Raw genomic sequence first — 24552 nt, 5'->3', positions numbered from 1 at the left:
CATTACAGAAGAGTACTCTGGCTATACCATACCAGGACCCTGTGGTATACCAGATGTACCACGCTAAAGGTAAAACGTATGTTAAGTTTTGGTAAAGTCACCTGTAACGTTCTGCTTCCACAGACGGAATGCATCCAGACCATTGCTGACTTTGTCAAGAGGAATCCCAGGGCTTCCCAGCGGGAGTTAAATGCAGAGGTTGAGAAGAACGTGCTGCTCTTTGCCGCTAGGGTGCAAGCCCTGGATTCTAGCCTTTGAACAGCTTATTTTAGCAGTGCCCTTCACTGTCCTTAGGCAACCAAATATCTCTACTTATGTGTCTTTCTCACTTACTTTTTTTAAATTGTTTGCTCAAATATTTATATGCTTTATTGGTTGGTTATATTGTATGGCCAAAGCAATGGGCATTAAAATAACCATACTATATAAAAATAATTAGAGAATTACTTTTTCTCTTCTCGGACATCCGTCTATACCTCTATACCTGAGAGCCTACCCAGCTATTTTCGGGCTGAGGTTGGGAACACGTTTCACACGTTTTTTAAATGTGTGATTTTCAGAACTTGAATATGCTGAATATCTCTGGTTTGTTTTTATATGGTTTTTAGACTATTATTGTGATATACAGCTGTGGTTTGTATTATTATTAATCACTTACAAAGAACTTGTTTTAATGTGCAGATATTAGTAGACCACAAGATTTTTTAATTAATTACAAGATTTTTCAAAATAAATGTGATTGTAAATGTCAAACCTCTGAAAATAAACCTCTTACTGATATCTTATTTTTTGTGTTTGTGTTACATCACAGTAAGAATGACTTCATTGTGCGTCATACATGTAGCTGAGCCCTAACAATGATTTATTTATTCATTTACACCAGCGTGAAGGTCAATATTGAGAGCACTGATTTAACACATAGACAACAAAGAAAGACAAAGACACAGGGCAGGTGGATGAAGCGAAAGGGGGAGTGGGAAAATTAGAGGAAAGAGACTCCATAATGAGCTTAGCATTCATCAAACGGCACCTGTGTTGAATTGCATTATGCAGATCACACGTCTCAGATCTGATGACTTTAAAGACAGTGTAGCACACTTACACAAACCTGTGATTTTTGGAATAATATCAACGCCAGACGCAGCTCTGGGTTTCTTCCCTTTTGCAAAGACAGTTGCCAAAACACTTGTCTTCTGATGAAGACAAAGTTTATGAATAATAATATTACCTCACACTCTTTTGATACAGCGCTTGTGTGTCTCAACTGCACCTGGGCACTTACAGGCAAGTACTTTAATGATGGGGGATACAGTCTTGTGAGCTGGCAACCAAGATGAAAGGCAAGGGTGGGCTGGTCAGAGAGAACAAAGCAATAGTCTCCATCTAAGCGCATCTCACAATAGAGAGAGAGAGAGAGTACCATGCTATATTTTTGTCTGTCAACATCAAACAAGGCAATATTTTAATGTCAGTAAAGCAACAGGCAAATGGTGGTAGCTGTCAGCCGTTTAAGGATTTTAAATTGTACTTGTTGAATGTCTTTGAAGTTGCATTCTCAGGGGGATTCTTGTAATATCTGTGAGTGTTAAGGCATTTACAGCCCGTTACAAAAATGACCGAGGTAGTTTCCGCTAGAATAGCATTGCTTCAGTTAGCACTGTAAGTCGTGTAGTAACAATTTATGCACTTCAAACCTGAAAGTTAAAGATGTCAAATCTAAATGCAAAAGGAAAATGGGTTTCTTTATCATTATTAGTATTATCTTGCAGATTCACAGTTGTGAAACTCGTTCAGACATTCAGCTCGCGCTATATATAGCGCAGACTCTGCTTTTTGTAAGCAGTTGTTGATTGTTGAGTGCATCAATGTAAATAAATGTAAATTAAGTCCACCTTCTCGTGTCTCTGACGCTTTGTAAGATTACTTAGTTAAAGGTCGAAATCTTTGCAAATAGCCCTGGACTGCATTTTAGGGCTTAAACTCGTTCAGATTACCCAAATTGCCGTCTAGGTAGGCAGCTCAGTTCAGTTTGCGACAGACTCTCTCTCTCGCTCTCTCTCTCTCTCTCTCTCTCTCTCTCTCTCTCTCTCTCCCTCTCTCCCTCGCTCGCTCTCTTTTTGACACCATAGCGCTGCTGTATCATTCAATCACGCACTGCCGCCGAGGATTGACACTTGTTACGAATAAAATACGCTGTCTCCTCTCGTTTTCTCGAAACATTAGGACATTGTTTGGGGGATATGCCAATATCAGCTGCGCTCTTCATAAAAATTAAAGAAAAAATCAGGTAGGCAACACTTTATCTATCAACTTTTAAAGTTTCTAGCGAGTCATTAATGATCAGATCCTGAATTTGCATAGGATTTATTTTTTATAACAATCTTAAAATCCATGTTAATTGTAATACAGGACAAGTCACGCAACCTTCTAACTCACGCCCGTATATTGCTGAAAAAAAATGTTTCTAATTATTACATTTAAAACTACACACGTACAGAAATAAAACATGGTGCCAGTGTGTTTATAATATTGCTCTATTCGATCCACTGTATTTTGACATCAGGGTCTTTGGGTGATAAATAATACAATTCAAATGTTTGTTGTCGCCCCTTAACTAAAGTATTATTTTTATTTGCAGACAGATTTGGATTAAAGATGATTCTACTTCAAGACCACAAGCCTATTACTCACTCTTGGTGTGTAACCTGCTATAGCTGGACAGAGTCCTTGGAAAAGATAAAAATCTTGCGCTTGCCTGCCTACTGTTACCTGCTACCCCAAAAGGTGTATCTTGATGTCTTATTTCCCAGACTGTGTGTCATTTTACCAGATAACCTTTCTTTTTACGACCATTTCTGTCCCAACACTACTGAAGTAAGTTATGTGGTTATGAATCACAACGGATAGAAATAAACCCATCTGCAAAATATTTTTCTTCAGTGCAGTCATGTACTCTAATGAACTGTAGCAGCAATACAGTTTTCATGTGACTGCATACCTGTTCTAGACTCCATTGCGGTGTATTTATGTGCGTGTGTGTTCTGAATGTGTGTATATGTGTCTCTGTGCATGTTCACTTGTCCTGTCAATTCCTGCTGGTTATCAAGTCATGCCACGTGGAAGAGATGTCAGCAACAACTGTTGCCTCCCACTGCACCTAAAAGAGGACAATGCCCGTTTTGGCTTGTTGGCAGCTTTCATCTTGCTCTACCTGCTGTGTGGGGCGTTGGTGTTTTCCGCTCTGGAGCATCCCTCTGAGCTGCAGGCCCATAAGCGATGGGAGGAACAGCTGGCCAACTTCACAGAGCAAAACAGCATCAACCTGAACTCGCTACAGGACCTTCTAAGACAATATGAGGAAGCATTCGTGGCTGGTATCCGCGTAGACAAACTTAGGCCTAGATGGGATTTTTCTGGGGCATTTTATTTTGTCGGCACTGTGGTTTCTACTATTGGTGAGTTCTGTGAAAATTTAAGGTCTTTGCATAGTTCTGTCATCATTTACTCACCCTCTTGTCATTTTAAACCTGTATGACTTTCTTCGGTAGAACACACAGAAAAAGTATTTTGAAAAATGTAGGTAATCGAACAATGGTTGTGCTCATTGACTTGCATAGTTTTTTTGAATGGGTAACGCTGTTATTCGGTTATCAACATTCTTCTGTCATTCTACCAACACTCTTCATTGTATTAGCTGAAAATAATAACTTAAAAACATGAAATGCGTCTTATTTCTCTCCAGGCTTTGGCATGACCACTCCCGTCACCATTGCAGGAAAGATCTTTCTAATATTCTACGGACTCCTCGGTTGTGCAGCAACAATCCTCTTCTTCAACCTCTTCCTGGAGCGCATCATCACGATGCTGGCCTACATCATGCGCTGGTGTCACGAGCGCCAACTGCGCCGCTCTGGTGTGGGAGGAGTGGAATCCAGGAGTGAGGATGACAGTCTGGAGGGTTGGAAACCATCGGTCTACTACGTAATGCTCATTCTGGGCATAGCTGCCCTGTTGATCGCCTGCAGCGCTTCCGCTCTCTACTCTGCCATGGAAGACTGGGACTACTTTGAATCCTTGTACTTCTGCTTCGTGGCCTTCAGCACCATTGGGTTTGGAGATCTGGTGAGCAGCCAGAGGGAAAGCTATAAAGCTCAGGAGGCCTACCGGCTCGGCAACTGCCTCTTCATTCTCATGGGTGTGTGTTGTATCTATTCCCTATTTAATGTTATTTCCATCATCATCAAGCAGACGCTTAACTGGATCTTGGCGAAACTGGACCGCAGCAGGTCCCAATGTACGTGCCGCGGCCGGCCGTACAGGAGGCGGGGTCGGACCTGCTGTTGCTGCTGCTTCCCGCGTCTTCCCAACCAGCGAAACAATCACCACCCTCCACCCGGCAATTCTCGGCTGAGGGGGCAAAAACGCAATGCCGTGCACCCTGCCGCCGCGACTGAAACGGCGGGAAAACGCTTCACTAATGCATCAGTGGAAACAGTTTGTGATAGTGAGACGGATGCTGGCTTAGGACCAGATGGAGGTTATCTGACAGGGCGCAGACTGTCTGGAGAAATGATCTCCGTCAATGACTTTATGGCCAACAAGGTTTCTCTGGCCATTCTACAGAAGCAACTCTCAGAAACCGCTCACGGTAATCCAAGACAAAGCCATGTTCGCCAGAACGGCTTTTCAGGTGGAGTGGGCGCCTTTGCTATCATGAATAATCGCCTACAGGAGACGAGTGTTGACAGGTAGCTCGCTTATACAAAGATGGTGATATTGTACATTATTTCTATATGAAGATATCATTCATTTTTTATGATTGATTATTGCACGCAATCAAAGATGAAAATTGTCTGTGAAATCTGTATATCATTTTGACTAACCTGTAGTGCTCGTATTATGAGGCTTTAACCAGGTTTTCATAGACAGGGTCACTTATACAGGACAGAACAAATCAGATCAAATTAAAATAGCTGATTTATTTCCATGTCGTGTTATATTAAGATGATGCTGAGCATTCATCAATGGCTTCATTCTTACAAGGAGACCTCTCTCAATTTTTCAACAGACCACAGGATTTTAATAGTGACATCGCTTCTCGAAGTCACTTCCATGCTGAAGTGATTGGCCGGTGTGGTGAGCAATCACACTGCGCCTCTAAAGAGATCCTTTAGCAGCTCTTCACAAAAACAGACTGATTTTCAAGAGCAGGGCAGATGTAGCCACAGCACTTAGACAGTCCCGCGTGAAAAAATAACAAGTGTCAAATCGAAAGGAGATGGTCAGTATTTTTCATTGCATAATCGTTTATCGCACTGCTGTTGATTGTCCTAAGGAGTAAATCATCTAAAATGAACACAAATATGTGTAAATAGGCTTTTAGCAAAAGTGACATATTTAAAGGGACAGACAATTAACACAAAGCAAGAACAGTCGAGTCTACAGTAATAATCACACAACGTATGTATTAGGGTTGTGTATTGGCAAGTGCCTCCCGATACGATACATATCACGATAGATGGGTCACGATACAATATATTGCTATGTATTTTGATACGATACACATTTGCCATATATTGCAATACTTTAAATAGAAAATGTAAAGAGTAGAGCTAGAAATACAACATGCTGTGCACCACCGGGGGTTTTCTGTGAGGATAAGTGTAAAAACATCCCTTACCTCTGCAGAGTGGCCATGATGTGCGATGCATGGACCTTTAGATCTGAGGTTTGGGTTCCCAAACTGGATTGCGCCCCTCAAGTGGGTAGCACAGGGGAATAAGGTGGCTCACGCAAGTCACTTGGCTGTTGTGGTGCATTACAGTTAAAACATTGAACATGGGCAGTATAAAACCTCTGGTTCATCCGTGCTGTAAATGCGCTGGTGTCACATCCATGAAAGCACAATAAATGTCATTGTTACTTTTCTTAATAAACTTTTTGTCTAATGCACTGCAGCAGCCAAGTGACTTGTGTCATGACTTGCGAAGCCTACAAACAGCATTATTTTATATAACTCATTACTCCATGACTTATTTTGAAGACCAAAGCACACCCACACATCAGCTCTGAGAGCTCCAAGCGTTCTTATATTTTACGCCATGCTCGCTTCCACTTACTTTTGACCGTATGTATTTGACATGATTTTTAAAAAATTATCGATATTAGAGGTATCACTATCGATACACTATTGAAAAAAAAATTGCGATAGTTACATGTATCGATATTTTTGCACAGCCCTAGTATGTATAGATAGATTGTATAGATTCTGTAGATACTGTACTGTATATTGTACACACAAATTTTACTTGTTGAATATTTATTTTGCTATTTAATATTTGTGTTTCAAACGTAATAGCTACTATTAATATGTTATTTATTCTGTTATAGAACTGAGTGTGCCACAAAAGCTTTACACAGATTGAAACCAGTGGATTTCATTTTACGTGTGTTCATGCAGAGTAGTCATTTGACACACTTCCTCTGAAAGCTTGTTGTCATGGTTGAGTGACGCACAAACGTTGTGCTTGCTTGCAGATGTCAGTAATTATGCTTTGGAATATTTCCCATCTTAAACCCGGAAATAACGTCTTCAATGGCAAATGGCGCTTGAGCTCCATACGTTGTTTCCGGTTTGAAGGTGGTAAATATTCAAAATACGAGTTGTCTACTGGCGGGTCGGACTGCAAATTAGAGGGGTGTTAAACCGGACGTATCTTTTTGCCGCCCCCCGGAGGCTGATACTGGTATCGCATACTAACGGCTGGTGTTTTAATTTAACTGAAATCTAAGCCAGTGGTTCACAAACTTTTTCGTTATAAGGCCCCATTTGTATAGGGTGTATCGCTTTGTGTCCCCCAAATAAAGACTTACGATCTTAAACATAGGATTTTAACTAAACCAAAAACATTTATTTATACAATTCTGGAACATCAGGTATTTTGGTTGGTGGGCTTATTTTTCGGACGTTCGATTGCACAAAATCTATCATAAATTTCTATATTTCATAAAATGTCACAAAACTGTGCCCCCTTGGATCCATCTTAGGGCCCCTTAGGGGGTCATGGTCCCTAGTTTGAGAACCACTGATCTAAGCTGCACACAAAATGTATGACTGGCACTGCAGTTACCACACGTCTCTCTATGTAGCAGGACAAGCATTGAAATAAACAGAAACCGTATGAAATGCCTGGTCTGTTTATTATCATCTTTATTACTCAACTTTTGACCTTTATGATAGCACAAATATCGCCACTGTACAATATCTCCTAAATGTGCACGAAGATTACACAACATGATACAGCAAAGCATCACTTCATTTGATAGTCATTAGGAAGTATCTTAGTAATATTAACACTGTTTATATGTTGTTGGCATAATTTCAAAGAGGTCAGTAAGGCAACACAGTACAGTACAATACAGACCATGCAAACAGATTAGAGAAAATGACAGGAAACAACAATTGAAGAATAGGAAAAGTTGAGCTCCATGTTGTGTACCTGTATATTAAAAAAAAATTCAAAGTACTTGTATCTAACTAAATTTATTTCTTAAATTTCTTAGCATATTTGTGACTTTTAATATGTTAGTTCATTACTTAAATGTGCAAGACAACTAAAAAAAGTTGGCTTGTTGCTAATTTACGGTTCCCTAAAGGCCAGAGGCTGTCAACAAATATTGTCGTCTTTTGTGATCAGTTTTTAAAAATGTAAACCCACGTCATATAATATTCAAGACTGCGAAGAACCTCAAAAATTGGTTTCCACCTGTTCAACAAATTTCCTGAGTTGTTGACTTTTAAGACGGATTTAAAACGTTTGGTAAGGAAAATACTGTAAGTATCACAATCTAAAGAGAGTCAAATGTATAGGCTATAGAGTCAGTATTGTCCTTGATTTCGGCACAACATTGCTTTTTGTCTGTTGTATCATTCAGAAAACTTGCAAAAAGAAGAAAGTAAAATGTATTTATGTTCATTGCTGTCCAAAAAATAAACCTGGTCACTATTTTTTTAATGTCCATTTAACATCTTTCAGAAGATGGTTTTTAATTGGCATCTGTAGGACTGAGCTCCTGTAAAGATATAAACAACTCATATTAAAAATAATTGTACATTAACACAACAGGGTATTGATCTGCGCATTAGTAGTATAAAATTGTTGGCATTTACTACACCTACAGTGTGCTAAAAATCTAATGTAAAATGTAATACATTTTTCACTTAGCATTAAAGAGTTTAGTGTCATACCTGTGCTAGTCTAGAGCGTTGTGCTTCTTTCTGCTGATAGTAGGCTGAGATGATACAGTTCCGTCTGCAAATGTTAAAAAATGACAATTGAATTCTCTGAAATAAAGTCATCACACTTATACGTCACACTTGGTTATTACCGTAGAAAAAGTGTCTGTTCTCAGTGCAGCTTGAATCAAAGAACATCTTAATCTGAGGATTTATTACCATATGTATTTCATCAGTGTCGTTTTAAATACTCAGAGCTACTTACACGTATTTTTCTCTGTGTCCAAGGTTGTTGGAGTACATTTACAAATTTAGAAACCTGCATAATCAATTATCTGTCAATCACAAAAGAGCTAAACACTGTTTGTAAAAAGGAGTTTTGGTAGATGATAGATGGTATTCGGTACAAATTATAAATACTATAAACCTTAAAAATACTAAGAGTGTTAACACGCTATTTCACAGCCATTCATACTCACTTGCTCTGAAGTCCGCCCCCTGGTGGTAGCCCTGGTATCACTGTTGAAGCCAGAACGGTCAGAACTGACAGGAGATCAGGCTCATCACCTCTTGCACTCAGCTCTTCAAATATCTCTGCCGAAGACACACGAAAAGACTTAATTCCCAAGCAGGCTACTTTTAAATGTAAGAGATTGAGCTGATTGCCATCTGTGACAAAAAGCCATACAAACATTAAGAGTGGTTCATATGTAACGAAATGAATCAAAACTCAGATTTAATCTGATGGTTTACCAGCTACTTTAGACTCTAGAAAGTCCTCCAGCTCAGCTTCTTGATGCAATGCCTCACGTGACAGCTGGGGGGCGCCGGGGAAACAGACTAGAATGATGCTGATGTTATCAAGACTCCCCTGTTAGCAAAAACGAGAGGTTGTTGCATCACCCAAAACAAGAAACAATAATGTTTGGTATGCAATTAATGAGCCTGGTACACAATTTCATCACTAAATCTTGTTTTTCTTCGGATGTTTCTGCATGCAGGCAATAATGTGATGTTATCAGGTAGTCTGCAAATTATGCCTCAGGTTGACAAATCAGTACATTTAATTCGGGGGTTCAAACACAGACCTTATCCTTAATTTCTCAAGAAAACTGTTCGTTATCTGACCCTACGCGACACGATGCTATACCAGACAGTAGTAATCCCTTCAAGCCAGGGCTAAATGTAGTTCATCCTTATGCAGTTTAGCGGCTGAATGCACTTTGAGATGGTGGTCGAAAGTGCAATCATGACAAAATAGAGAGCTTACTGCAGCGAGAAAGATGTTGACATTTTCAGGTCAGCACACATCCATCTTTAAAGCTTGAAGGCCAGCCAGTGTTTCTCTTATGTAATATAAAAGCCAGGCTAAAATCGGGGTTATGGTAGCCCGAGTGGTGTTCTGAACAGGTTGATGAAGCTGTACTCATGGGATGCTTCATACACCTTTGACAACACAAAGCGTAGAGACATTCTGTCTCTATTCAGTTATATTTGAGCACTGATCTATCAATGTGACACTTAAGCCTGTTAAAAATGATTGAGGGTGAGATCATTCACCAGTCTTTATCTCAAATTTACCACAGTTGTTTTGTGAGTCGAATCAACGTTTCGGTTTTGACAATTATGTGAATTTATGTTAGCAACTCATCTGTAATGTGACACATTTGCAAGATATTAAAGGTGGAAAAAACGAAAAGTTTCCTGTAAAATAATCGTTTTCTTTCCCTAAAAAGAAATATAAGAACTTTAAGTTGATTTACTGAGATTTTCTTACAAACAAAAGACACTAAGAACGATGAGAATCTGTAAATTGTTTAGCCGAATATTATCCAGCTTGCCCCAGTGCAGGGTTTCCAAAACGGTTTCGCGAATTGCAGGCAATTTGTGAGTGGTATACTGGAATATCTTCCAGTTGTTTCTATTACTTGAATTGCAAAGAAATATTACAGGTTTTATAATAACAATAGTTATGTAAAATACTATTGATGTAAACTTTAAAACAAATAGAAAAGAAATGTTTTTGAAGTCAAAAAATTTACTTAAAACCGCAGGTGGTAGGCCTACTTAAATTAAACAATTTAGCTCAAAAAGGTTAAATAATAACCTGAATAAATTACTGTGCGTCTAGAGTTAAACATTTTAGCAATTACTTTTATCGTTTTTCATGAATAAATTTGGGAAAATGTATTAGGGGAAACAATTATATTGTGAAAGTGACCACTGCATAGAAGTATTATGAAAATGGCTGTTTTGCTATTTTATAGCTATTTTGAAGATTATTAAGATAAAAAATGTGCGCTGATGAATTATTTAGTGTATAATAACACCAGAAAGTAATAAAAGTCTAAATAGATTTTATATTGACATTCAAAGTCTCTTACCTTATAGAGGCAAAGGTCAATGACTTGAGAACAGACCTCTCTCAGATCTGTGCAGACACGCAGTCGACTGTGTATGAAGGCACACAGCTCTTCATTACTAACAGTGTCCCACACACCATCACAGGCCAGAACCAGAAACTCATCTGCTGGTGAGCGCTTCACGACAGACACCTCCGGTTCAGGTGACACCATTTGCTCCGTGACCGGCCTCCACTTGGCTGTCTTGTAACTGAAGTCTCCCAAGGCCCGAGACACAGCCAGTGATCCATTCACACGTTGTAGAGTGACCGATCCCCCCGCGCTCTCTATTCTCTCTCTCTCACCCGGGCTGAAGGGCTTGTGGTCCTCAGTTGAGAAAGCCACCCGACCTGCACGGCACAGGACGGCCCGAGAGTCCCCGCAGTTCACAAAGTAGATGTGGTGAGGGGTGATAGCTGTGGCGACTACAGTGGTGCCTCCCCGTTCCCAACCCTCGTGGCAGGCCAGGGCATGAAGGTGCTTGTCCATGAGGAAGAAACCCTCCTTGATGCCCTCAGTGACCCTTTCCACATCGTCTTCTGCTCGGATCTTGCCTGAGAAAGAATAGGGCTTATTGCACTAAATAACCAACTTATTGCAATACTGTGCCAGTAGACCTTTTGTATGACCTATTGGTGACTTTCCCACGAAAGTTTATCTTTGTATCATTTATATTATAAATGTATATTTTATATAAAATATAATCTTAATTAGATGAATAGATGGATTACAATAATGTGTATTAATGTCACTTTTGCATGTTACTTTGGATATAAGCATATTTTAAATGTAAATGTTTGAAAAAAAATCTATTTTTTGTACATTTTTAAACCTATATTTGAAACATTTTCTTTATACATATTTTGTATGAACATTTACATTTATTAATTTAGCAGACACTTTTTAGTGAAGGGAGTATTTAAGATTTTTTATGTACAGACCTTTTGTTATGACTTTTTAGTGTCTTTTCTAAGAAAGTCTTTGTATCGTTTATATTTTATAAAGAATGTAATTAGATTGATAGATTTATTACAATTATATGGATTAATGTCCCTTTTGCAAGTTGCTTTGGATATAATTGTAAACAAATATGAAATTTGTTTTTATATACATATATTTTTATGTTTTATTCATGCACATTTACATGTATTCATTTAGCACACTTTTTAGTGACTTATAAATGAGGGAATAATTAAGGTTTTTCTTAAACTTTTGTATACATTCATGAATATAAACGTGTATATTTATGTAACCTATTACCCATTAGAAAAACACTATTTCCCAACAGTGTTTATTGTACTAAAGAACCAACACAGTTTAGTTTACTTTGCACGTACACTTTGTTTAGTATACAATTACACTAGGTTTGGTATGACCTTTCAGTGACTTTTCTAAGTTTATATTTGTATTATTTATATAAATATTATGCATTAAATGAATAAATGGATTACAATAATATGAATTAGTGTCACTTTTGCAAGTCCCTTTGGATATAAGCATATTGTAAATATAAATACGAACTTTTTCCAATCATACATTTCAAATAATAAAATGACATTTGCATACATTTATGTACATTTTCATTTAGCGCCTTTCAAATAAGAGAGTATTTAAGATTTTAACATTCATATGACCTAAACACATTTAAGTTATCTCTTAGGAAAAACACAATTTCCCAGATGCTTCACTGCTGAAGAGTGTAATTGCTTTTCCTATAGGACAATTAGAAACGTGCCACACTCCACAATTAACTTGTCAGATGACTGTTAAATAGCATTACTGTGGCTTGGGTGATGTGGCAAAAGAATCCCTTTATCTAAAGAGCTCAACAGCATGTGATGTGATGATGTAATCCACTGTAATTATGATTTCTATGACTCTGTGTAAGCCATCCCTATTGCTTCCGTGCGGTCTGACACAACATTAAAAAATGTCTACTACATGTACCATGCATCACTGATGAAACATCTCTTGCACCTTGTAAGAAAGATCATCCATTACCTGTGCCCAAGATGTGTTCCAGCAGATTTCGAGAGCAGTGTTGGGCCACCATGCTGCCTGCGTGCCCATCATACACTGAGAAGAACCCCCAATGAGAGAGTTCACCCCCCAACTGAGGGAAGCAGTTGTGGAAATCTTCCATGTGGGCTCTCCAACCCTGCATGCTGGCCAGGGCATAGGTAAGTCCCCAGGAGGCACATCCCTCCTGCATATGCTTATCCAGAACCGGCCGTTCCAGGTAGGGGCTAGGGATGACCCCTTCTTCCTCTCCCCCCTCCTCGCCTTCACCCAGCTCCCCTGCGCCTCCTCCCCCCCGCCCCCCTTTAAAAAAGGAGGTGACCCTTTTTTCTGTCTCCTTCACCAGCTGCCGTACAAAAGCGGGCATTTCCACGCTCCCCTTCCTGGATGTTCTCATGGTGTCTTTTTGTTTCCGATTGTGTGAATCCTGTCACGGCCTCCACCTTGTGCTTTAGCTCACTGGCTTTGGTGCTCAGGGCCTTACAGCATTATATCCCGAGAGACTGCTCCTTCGAGCATCCTCAAACGATCCAATCCAGAACAGCTGATTTCCTCTCCTGTAAGTCTAGCCTTGGCTTTGCGTTTCATTGAGATCCGATCTACCTGTGATCATGGTTATTCTTTTCAAATTGAGCCAGTACTTTCTCTTATCTCTTCTATATATCAGTGATATTCTCTCTCCCTACAGCTTTCTCACCATCTGAGCCGATATTTTCCTGTCATCCGTCCGATTGGCTGAGCTATTTCTGTGCACCAATCATATCTCAGTGTCCTCCCTCTTGTTGTACACACCGATGCAATCCTTTTGCAGAGTGGCTCGCTCTCCATTACACGTTTCTCAGTTTCTCTCTCTCTTTCCTCCCTCTCCTCTTGAACTCTGTTAATCATCTGTGCACCTGAACGTTTGAGAATTGTGGATTACCTAACATGCACATCTTAATGAACTGATTTTTATGGTTATGCCTAGTGAGAACGAGAGAGATGGCACATACAGTAGCACTCTATTGCTTCTTGAATTTTTATTTTAAGGCACTCTTTTAAAAAGAGCTGAATTCATGAATCACGTATTTAAATATGATCTTGCGAGACTCTAACAAGGGTTGATTCAGACAGATAAGTGGATTATGTAAAACAAGAATGTATTCATGAATACGTCATCACATAATAGACTATTTTTGTCTTCGTAGTCTTGTGTGTGTGCAATGACACGAATACAAAGTCATGACATTATTCTACATAATAATTAATAACAATTCATACAATTTAGTCAGATGTGAATATAGCTAAATCACTTTGGTCCGTTTAGGGCTTTATTTTAATGTACCAATATAGGTAGTGAGGGTGTAGTGGCCAAAAGTGATGTCTAACTTTACAAAATCTTTGCTCTTTACTTAAATATTCGTATAATTAAAGATGCATTAAAAATGTTGAATGCATGTTGAATAGTTGTGCTTGGAGTGTAAACTAAAGGACAAGGTCATCTTTGAGAATAAAAGAAGGCACATACAGTATGCAAAGCGTATCTAGTCGAGGCTCAGAAGAATGGATATGAAATATTACTACACAAGAAGATCAACAAAATATTAACAACTGATAAAATTGTACTCAAAGTATGCTTTATGTCCTGTTGGTTTTTTGTTTTTCTATGCAGTTTTCTATAGGCCTGTTTGAATAAAAAACATATTCCCTAATTTGCCCTTTTGCCAAATAATTGTGTGTAATAAATACCTTTAAAGTAGTGTTTTGCCCAATTTGTACCATGCACGTCTTAATTTCATGGCTTTCCTAACCTAAAGCGGTGTTAAAAGCTAATATTGAAGAAAAATGCCCTGAGGACATCATACAGTATTTGCCCACTACTGTATATATGTTTGTATATGTGTATATGTATTTATAATGGGGTCCAAAGGTGTAAGACCACCAGTGAAGATTCATACAAATTCATATAATAATACTAATTGAACCATATATTTGAAATTGAAATGTTAAATTAAATAAATGAAGAAATTAATAAACCAGAATTTCTTCATTTCACCCTTTTGCCTTATTGACAGCCGGCAGTAATTTTGTGCTAAACCAAATGATCAATGTTATTCCTTGATGAAAAGATTTTGTTATGAATTTTTTGTGTCTTTTCTAAGAAATTCTTTGTATAATTTATATTTTATATTTTGCATGTACACTTTGTTTGGTATACAAGTACACTAGGTTTGGTATGACCTTTCAGTGACTTTTTGTGCTAAACCAGATGATCAATGTTATTCCTGCATGAAAAGAAAATAATTGACAATGTGAAGATCACATATCTGTCTTCAGATTTTCAAAATAGAACAACATCATGCATATTTATATGTGCATAGGCTATAAATATGATCCTCACAGTGCAACTACGTCCATGAAAAAGCTAACTATTTCGCATTGATTCTCATTTTCTGTGTTTAAACACACTTTTCCAGGCGTGTGAGAGTACTCCACACCACCCTTCAAGTAGCGTCCGAGTAATTTGCTTGTATGTAAGATTAGCTGTGACCCTCGAGATGAAGAATTGTCTATGAGCTGACACATGCTGACGTCTCGAGTTCCTTAAGCACAGAGCGGCCCATGAAGGGGGCAGGGTGACGGAGGATAGCTGCGCCCGACTGTATGTGTGTGTATAAAGATGGGGTGTCCAAGTGCTTGAGATATTATTAGGTCAGGCCATCCCCTTCCTGCTGACAAAGCTCAGATAGCCAAAAAAAGCCCAGAGGGTCGGTGAAGCGCAGGGAGGAGAGGGTGGTCTGGAAGCGGTAGATATGGCCAGCAAAGGTGAGAGTCTTCCATTGGCCCGAATAGCGCTGGAACCGAGCTCTCCTTAGCTATGGTATTCACAAATGTGTTTTGCTGGTACGCGAGTAACCTGTTGGCAGTAACCCGGTGGGAGGTGGGGGCGTGGGAGTGACTGCAGATCAGGTTGAGTGGTGTTACACTAGAGGTTTGGTATTGCCATTGAGAAGTCAAAACACCACACAAAAGACGTCCATTGGGAGCGTGGCAGGCTGATGGAAAAGTGATGGATGGATTAACCTTATGGACTGACGCATGATATACATTTTGAGGAGAAAAAGACGTATGATGATTGAATCAAGGAGGTGAGATCTTTGCCTTATTTTGGCGGTGCTGGCAGGTGTCACCCAGGAGCAATTTAATTCGACAAGGCCATGTTAAGCTGCGGTAAACTATTAGCAGAGATCTGGAAGATCTGTTTGTCCATCCAGAGGGTTTGGATTGATCTGAGATCAGCTTTGCACCTGCGTTTGGAGGATAATCAGAATCAACAGCCGTTGGGGTCTATTGGCTTTTGCTGGGGTAGAGGCGTGTACTTGTACTCTGCCATTACCGGCTCGCCTCTGTCTGATTCCAGTCTAATTTTAACCACTAAAACCATGTGTTTGAGAATGAACAACATATGGAGAAAATTATGTGAGGGATGTTGCGGACGGACACCTGGACATGGCCTTTAGGTCTGGATTCAGATCGGCCTGTTAGGAATTCGTTCATACGTAGAAAAGATGGAATGTGTTAACAGACTTCACATCACTGGCACGTCTTAGTTGGACAGTTAAATGGTTTCATAAAGAGGTTTTGGCAGTGTAAGCTTTGATGATTGCATAGGTCTGAATACCACGACAAGTCCAATTAAATGATGACATGTCCCAGACAACTTTAGGGCCTGAATCTGAGATGAAAGAGGTCCAAAATAAACAAATAAAAATCTCTTTTTGAAATTTGATAGTCTGTTTTAGAACACAAATTACATTTGACCACCCAAATACTACACCACATCTCCTCTGAGATCAACTTCAAAGCAGTTGGGCATATTCGTCTCTGTTCTCTCTGTCTTTCTGTATACGCTGCTATATTTATTTTTTGCTCTCTCTAGTGTCGGATCTGCTGTACTGGCGAGATGTTGGGACCACCGCGCTGGTGTTTACGGGTTTGGTTGTGGGTTTGGCTTGTTTGTTCCAGCTCAGCTCCATCACGGTCCTGTCCAACCTCGGCTTGTGGATCATGGCCTTCACCCTTCCCGCACGGTTTCTTTACAAAGCCCTGGACCTGGTGCGCCTCAGTGATGGCTCTCACCCCTTCCAGTGAGTTTGGGTTAAAATAAACACTGTCAGGCAGCCGTAACCGTGAAGGTGTAACTGACACTGCTGTTCGGCTCTTGGAATAGATGTGAAGTCTCTTGTGAAGTGTACTGTATGGTTGCACTGAATGTTATTTCACCCGAGTTAATTAAACCCTAGTGATTCCCTCTGATATGACATCATCTTTGCTGCTATACAGAGCTGATGTTTATATAGTTGCCTTCTTTTGAAGAACATTGACATATGATCAAAATATAAATTTTTAAATGTGTAAATGTGCTGATATTAATATTTTGAGATGTGATGGATAAAAACACAACTCAATATATGTAATATGTCATCTTTCTTAACCAGTCCACTTTTCTTTATTAAAAAAGATCATATTTGGAAGAGGACCATACGCTGACGGATGAGGACACGATCCGCATGGCTGAACATATCGTTCTGCTGATCGCTACGGCTGTCACTGACCTGAAGAGGCTTTTCTTCATCAATAGCATCATGGACTCATTGAAGGTCTGACAGGTCTTAACTGTCTCACCTCAGCTGTGCTGAGCACTTTTTTTGCACGCTACAGTAATTCATGACCTACTTTCACCACAGCAGGGGAGAAACAGCTTACTTATGTAATTAGTCTCGAATTGAACTATTACCATGTGCTTTCAGTCCCAGAGGAAATAACGCTTCGCTTTGTGAAGGGAACACAAAATCACAAGAAACAGAATCTTAGAAACACTATGTTCTTGCTGCACAGTGCACACCTGGTATCATAACGCTAGCAACACCATGACCCCCGCAGAGAACACATGATAAAAATGTAATGTACTCCTGCTTAAAAAAATAAGTTTTTAATGTAAAAAAATAACATTTTGTTAATTAAAGTTCAAATACATATCGTTAGTGCAAAGTTTGAAAAAAATATTTATCTAAATAATTATGTTTATTTGTTTTGTTGACTTAAACTGTAATTATTTGTTGTAGTTCATTGCCTTGCTGTATTTGTTGACCTTCGTGGGGGTCCAAACCAATGGTCTTACTCTAATAATGACTGGTAAGGATGTCTTGTTATAATTTGTTTACGCTTATTTATACATCACAGACCAAGACTGACATTATAATAATCCACTTTCACTAGTTTTACTAAACAACAGCTGGAAGTGACAACAGTATAAAACATAATTTCGTTCTGTTATGTTAATTAAATCTCAAATCTGCACAGGTGTCATATGTGCTTTCTCTCTGCCACTGCTGTACAAACTTCAGCAGGTAAGATTGTGTACGGTGTAAATGTTTTTTATTTGCTGCCCTAAGTTTTTAAGTACAGTTATCATTTCAACTCACTTGTTAAATGTTGTGAATATCTTTACACTACTTCCACTCACTGACAAAATTTAAAATAGTATGTTGAAAAAACAACTTGTTAAGCCAAATTGATTATACTTAAAAACTTAAGGCAGGAAAAATTCCCTCAGGGATCCATGGCAAAATGCTAATAGGAAAAAGATTATTGACTCAAATAACAGTTTTCACAAATTTAAATCTACATGCACATTTTCTTTTATAGGATATTTTTGTCTTTACACTATCTTTGTTTGTTTTTGCAGCAAAGGATTGAGAAGATTGTCAAAGCTGTCCAAAAACTTGTTACGAAAATTACTGAAATGTACGTTTTCAGCTTTCCGACACATGACTTAAGAAATACAAACTCAAAGAGAAAAAATACTCTTCATCTTAATTTGAACCAAAATGTTCTGTTTCTCCTGGCAAAGACACAAATGCGTGCATTTTCGTACTTTTAAAACAAATAAATCAAGTATTAAAATCCACCTCTTGGCTATATCTTGGCTCTTTTTAACATATTCAATTCTCTGCTGTTAGGGTTGATCTTGTGGTCTCTCTGGTCAAACCTCCACCACCTGCTCCGGCTCCAGCACCTACCTCTGCTGTCGCATTAAGACAGAAACAAAAGACAAAATGAAAAGGATGAAGAGAGAAATGTGAATGTGGAACAAGATGAACAAAGTCTTACAGTGGAGCTGTGACCTGGCGTGTAACTTGGGTTTGTTAGGCAGGTTTGGGGCTTATGAGCCAACCCATGAGCGGCCTTTGTTTTACAGTTTGTTTCTTATGGTGGTGCTCGGGGATTGTTCAATGTGTCTTCTTTAAAAAAGATTGTAGCAGCATAGTGCAAAGGGAGCGATGATGTATGCCAATACTTTATGTTGTTGTGCTCCATCATTTAAACTGAAATGTCTTTTATAACTCCTGACAATTAAACAGCTGTGTAATATTTATAATTACTGGCTCATTCATTTTTAACTGATTTTCACAACAAAGGAAGCGAGTAATATATGCAAGTATATCTTTCTCCACTAGATGGCGCAATGTGCTCACACAATCAGCACTTCTGGGACAGGCACGGTGTTCCAAAAATAATGTCATCTAAATGATTATTGTTTAGTTTTTAGGAATTGACCAGTTACGAACAACAGTTCAGATAGGATTGTTTTCATAATCATGGTTTTAATACTCATGATGTGCATTAATGCAATGTAATGTCTACTTAATGTTTCATATGAGAGAACAATTAAATAGTAGTTGAGGAACAGATTTTTTTACTTTTTAGGAGTATCTTTAAAACAAGTTTTGCTTTCCTGTCATTATTTATTTGTGCAATACAACCCCCTTAGTAAACACATGTTTTCAATGTTTTTCTGTCCTTTCTTTGCATCTGACGACATGTAAAACATTACATACATTTTTCTAAAATTCTTTTTTGTGTGGCAAATAAGCAGCTGTTGAAGACAGAAAACTTTGAAAAGTCAAACCCCATTTCAAAACATTCAGACGTCCAAGCGAAAAGTACTGATTGCAGATGATGTTCTAATGCTAAACAGATACAAAAACATGACTGATCTTCTGATGTTCACATACTTCTATGCTTAGATGATGATAAACAAAATCTGATAATTGTCACCACAGGCTTTTTAGGAAAGTATCAGGATTATCCATAAAATGATATGAATGTTTCCAAATTTTTGGAAGGAACTGTTTAGAAAACATTTTGCACCGTACACGAAGACTATTTCCATGTGTACAGAATGAACACCTTAAAATTCCACTGACAAGAACAATTGCACTTAACAGAACATTTTGTATTCACTGGAATTTTAAACATCTTGTGTCAAGCTAAGTTTAGCTTCAAACTGCCTTGTCTATTGTTTGACACAAGGTAGTAGTGAGAAATCTCTAAGGTTATAAAGAAAATTGTGAATTAAGTATGACTTAGTTTATTAATTTTCACCACATTACTGTTAGTAGGCTACAGTATAATTAAAGTGGGATGTGGGGGAATTCTGTTATGTCCTGCCTGACTGGATGTTGTCAAGGTGGAATTGTTTAACCACTAACTTTAGTCTTTCCTAAATATTTGCTGATCTGGGTTGAACGGCTCCTGAATGCACTTTTGTCAAGATACGTGACATATCATAAAGAGAAAAACAATGGAGAGAGAAAAAAGAAAAAAATTAATCAAGTTTTTAATTACACATTATAACAAGAAATTGAACCCCATGTAATCAAAAGTAAAAAAAAGGTTAATGTTATTGAACTGAAAGTGTGCAAAAACTTTTTCAGTCAAACTTTCTCAACCCCATTAATTCAAAACCCAAAAGAAAAGATTCAGGAGGATGAAAAGATGTAATTTCGCCTGATGAAATCCTCATAGATAATTCTGCCAACACATAGAGATTGTGGTTCTATACAAGCAGCAGAGGGAAATACTAACTGGAGTACGTCAGAAAGAGCTCTGCTTCTTTCCCTCGACCACAAACATCTGCAATGAAATGAAATAAACTAAAAATAACTCAAAAACACCTCAAAGCGACATCAAATGAAGAAGCATTGCCATGCATTTTAAGCAGCTTGTCAATTACTGACACAAACAAACCTACGGAAAGATTTCAGCTGTATCACACCTGCAGGTTTTCATAACAATAGCACCTTGAGCTAACGTTCGGTCTAAGATTTTCTTAATACACAGAACCTGATGTCAAATTAGAAATTGCCCAACATCATTATGGGAAAGAAGAGGAAGTAGTGCACTAAAATTGAGTGCTGGTCATTTTCACTATGAAACCAGCATGAGGCTGCCTGGCCGAGTCACGCTAATTGAGTTTTAGAAAGTGCTTTCACAGCAAGAAATGCAGCGTGCGTGAGATCATTGCAAGGTGAGTTCCAGATATCTCGCTTTACAGGTTAGGAAAGGTCAGAAGAACTCTTAATTGGACACACTTGTCACAATATGGCTGATGAAATGAGTGACATGAGTTTACTAAACCATTTCATAAGAATAACAATCATTCATTTGACGGGTTTAATATTATTGATCGACTAATGGATCTTAGCTCTGCTACAAATGTCTGTCCATTGATCTAACAATCCACTGTTTTTTTCCCTCTGTATTGATGTGCACTCTTGTGCTAAGAGCTCTTTCACATTTACAGTGGCCATCTTACTCAGACTGAGATGTGAAATTGTCTGAATGGTCAGAGGTTTTCTCGGAGCAGGCCATAAGCAAACTGCTGACCCTCTTGACTTCTAGGTTTATAGCGAGCAGCTTCAAATGGTTAAGGGTTCAATCTTTTCTCTAAGTTCATTGCCTTTGTGCAGGTCACTTGAATGATCTCATTCAACTCAAAGAAACGGCACAATGGATAATCGCTGGGAGAGAGAATATATTTTGTTTAAAAGATAGAGATAGGGAAAATATTCAAGGAAACTTTTGCAAGCCTGTGACAGGACTGACGGCTTTGTAACTTGTTGCAGCTTATTCTGACCAAGAACTGCCTACTTCGACAGGAAGAATCTGAACGATATTTAAAGGGATATTTCACCCAAAAATGATAATTCTGTCATCATTTACTCACCCTGTTGTCATTTCAAACCAGTATGACTTTCTTTCGTCTGCAGAACACAAAAGAAGATATTTTGAAGAACGTTGGTAACCGCAGTAGGCCTACCCATTCACTTATATTGTATAGACACAAAACCAATGCAGGAAAATGGGTACTGCTGTGGTTCGGTTACCAACATTCTTCAAAATATCTTGACAAAGTCATACAGGTTTGAAATGATAAGAGGGTGAGTATAAATGATGACAGAATTTTCATTTTTGAGCAAACTATCCCTTTAAAGAGTCAGAACAACTATTTTACGAGATCGACAATTGACAATTATTAAAGTCCCCGTGAACCGGAAATTGCGATCGTTTTTACTTCTGGATTTTGATGCTTTTCCGAGTGAAATGGGATTTCTAATGAGAAAAATGGTGGGTTTTGATTGGATTTGCGATTTGATTGGATGTATAAAAACAGCCGTTGCATTTTGAAATGGAACAGGCAGCAGACTGACAGTTGAAGGGGAGGAGTTAACGGATGCTCCGCCCAAGCCGTCTAACATATGTCATTCTAGATGGATAGTCACTACAGGAAGGAAGTGCATTTTCAGATTTTAACTAAAGATTATGAGGGCACATGAATTTTAAAGAGAACGACACACATTGATAAAGTATTTACTATAAACGCTGCAATTTCATGAAAAAATAATTTCAATGGGACTTTAAAAAAGCCATACTAAAGCCCCTCCCCTGACCCCACCCCTAAACCTAACCATCACTGGTACGAAAGCAAATAGTACAACAGTACAAATGAGATCGTATAAATTAGCTACCTCATAAAATAGTTACAAATTACTGTAAGATTGTATTGGAAAACACTGCCTTGAAAAAAACGGTTGTATCTGTAACTTTGTTTTTAAACTGACCCTTTTTGCCTTTTTGTCCATTGGAGTGACATCTAAGGCTGAGACAATACAACACGACGATTGGGCAATAGGAAAAGAGGAATAAAAAAGTGTGAGAGAGAAATGAAGCTTTGTACACTAGAGGAGTCTGCGAATATCCCAGCTGTCCCTGAGGAAACATCCCTCTCTCTGTTCACCCGCAGCACTGCTGAATAGAGTTGAGATTATGTAGCCATCAACGGGAACAGACTCACAAATGTCTCAATCATAGTGTGGCTCTGTGGGGCAGCTGCTGTTCATACTGCATTTACCCACAATGTCATTTTTCATTGTCATGGCCGACACAGAAAACAGATCCTTTGTTTACTTGCTGTCATTTCTGTGGCACACAGGCACATCCATCTTTACTGTAAAATGATTTGATCATGATGTTCTTTGTGTTTGATGTCATTTTCTTTGCGCTGAAGGTCAACTGAAACACTATCAGAGATATTCAGTGAATGGCTGAGACCACATTAAGAAAGCTGGAATTTAACATTTTTAAAACATTTAAACCTGTAAGAAACAGACAGTTTTTTAATTCTCAAACAGAGAAAACAAAGAAATAATATGATGTGATTCTGCAGTGCTTCGAGTTCACTGATCAAAGCAGATTTGTGACATTGATCATGTTAACTCCTTTGTACGAAAGGTCAAATCTCTTTGGATCCATTGAAGAACACAAGATGCACTTTGGAAATATCTTAATTCATGCTGAGACAAGGAAGACACATGCCCTGAGTAAATTTGTCATTACAGCAAAAGCAATTTATATAGATTTAGTTAGTGTTAATTGAGAAATAATATGTTAGTCTTTATAAACATTTAGATGCAATATAAAACGATTTTTACTATTGTAGTTGTAGGGCCGCTATATGTCCCAGTTCCAACAGATTGTTGAGAAAGGAAAATTAGAGACTTCTGTGTCATAGAAATCTTCAGGGAATGGAAAGACAATTGGAGAAAAAGCAGCCAAAATAGCGAGAGAGAGAGACAGAGAGAGAGAGAGAGAGAGAGAGAGAGAGAGAGAGAGAGAAAGAGACAGAGAGATGGAGACATGGAGCAGAATCAATCGTTCACAGTGACCATCCCCCACAGCAGGGCACCTTGATCCCCCCGGTGTTAACAAAACACTTGCATACACAATTTCTTCCTCAAAAAACAGCAGATGTATCCTCCGCTGACTGTATGTCCGAGGCTGAATTGCCTAGACATCCACTAACAAAGAAAAATGTGTGCTATTTTGGGCTTCTGTGTAAAAAAGCCCCCTCTCTCTTAAAGGCCAGAACGGAACCAGGAAAAAAATCATAAATAATGATTAGAAAGGAAGATAAGTTGGGTAAAACAGTCTCAGAGTCTCTCATACCAATAAGGGGAGTGCCAGCAATGGCTCGGTTTAGGCAGAGAATTCTGTCTAGAAAAGCCAGAAGAATTTTTTTTAGACTAGATAGTAAACCCAGTATTTTGTATGGCAAATTCTTAAAGCACCTGCTTACAGATCATTAAGCAGTGGTTTTAAAATGGTTTGGCTTTAGGACCACGATGCATGAAGTGGCAACAGAGTAAAATTAAGAGGCCATTTACACGAGACCGTTTTCAGGCTTTTGGCTGTTCATTTAAACGGCGTTTAGGGGGACTGAAATGCAAACTTTTGAAAACGGGTCTCAAAAATGCAAGTTTTTGAAAACGACGGCATTATCGTTTCCGTGCAAACTCTGAAGGCCGTGATTTCCAAAAACGATGACATCATACGCATACGTATTACGCGTTCAGTCTGTAGGCATGAGTATTCCAATAAAATTGTTTGTATCTTCCCCTAGAATGATATGTAATCTGATTTTTCTAGTTTCTATTGCTATGTGGATGTTATATTAAAAACAAAATTAATGCGATCGGCCATTGTCTGCCAATGAGCGAGTATTCCCCAAAC

General features: G+C 38.5%; 3 protein-coding genes across 4 annotated transcripts; 2 read left to right on the top strand and 1 right to left on the bottom strand.

The window, feature by feature from the left end:
• The first annotated feature begins 2152 nt into the window (after window positions 1-2152).
• On the top strand, window positions 2153-7038 carry kcnk12l (potassium channel, subfamily K, member 12 like). 2 transcript variants are annotated; one of them, XM_057361054.1, is made up of 3 exons: window positions 2153-2287; window positions 2639-3455; window positions 3743-7038. In XM_057361054.1, the coding sequence occupies exons 2-3, from the start codon at window positions 3056-3058 to the stop codon at window positions 4750-4752; spliced, it is 1410 nt and encodes a 469-aa protein (XP_057217037.1). In that variant the 5' UTR covers window positions 2153-2287; window positions 2639-3055; the 3' UTR covers window positions 4753-7038. The 2 variants fall into 2 exon arrangements, with proteins under 2 accessions (XP_057217037.1, XP_057217038.1); XM_057361055.1 differs by lacking the exon at window positions 2153-2287 and having other exon boundaries at window positions 2773-2784; window positions 3108-3455.
• A 157-nt stretch (window positions 7039-7195) lies between these two features.
• Window positions 7196-13370, bottom strand: ppm1nb (protein phosphatase, Mg2+/Mn2+ dependent, 1Nb (putative)). The gene is made up of 6 exons (XM_057361056.1): window positions 12640-13370; window positions 10621-11192; window positions 8990-9107; window positions 8716-8830; window positions 8249-8312; window positions 7196-8073 (listed from the first exon to the last, which is right to left on the bottom strand). The coding sequence occupies exons 1-6, from the start codon at window positions 13052-13054 to the stop codon at window positions 8047-8049; spliced, it is 1311 nt and encodes a 436-aa protein (XP_057217039.1). The 5' UTR covers window positions 13055-13370; the 3' UTR covers window positions 7196-8046.
• Window positions 13371-15350: 1980 nt separating this feature from the next.
• Window positions 15351-19472, top strand: rtn2b (reticulon 2b). The gene is made up of 7 exons (XM_057360799.1): window positions 15351-15462; window positions 16577-16784; window positions 17159-17297; window positions 17763-17832; window positions 18001-18047; window positions 18386-18444; window positions 18660-19472. Exons 1-7 carry the CDS (start codon window positions 15450-15452, stop codon window positions 18757-18759), a joined length of 636 nt encoding a protein of 211 aa, XP_057216782.1. The 5' UTR covers window positions 15351-15449; the 3' UTR covers window positions 18760-19472.
• Window positions 19473-24552: the final 5080 nt, after the last annotated feature.

Source organism: Triplophysa rosa, linkage group LG19, assembly GCF_024868665.1.
Source record: "Triplophysa rosa linkage group LG19, Trosa_1v2, whole genome shotgun sequence".
Classification (NCBI taxonomy): domain Eukaryota; kingdom Metazoa; phylum Chordata; class Actinopteri; order Cypriniformes; family Nemacheilidae; genus Triplophysa; species Triplophysa rosa.
The sequence above is the reverse complement of the archived record's forward strand: the minus strand, read 5'-3'. Positions and strand labels throughout refer to the sequence as shown.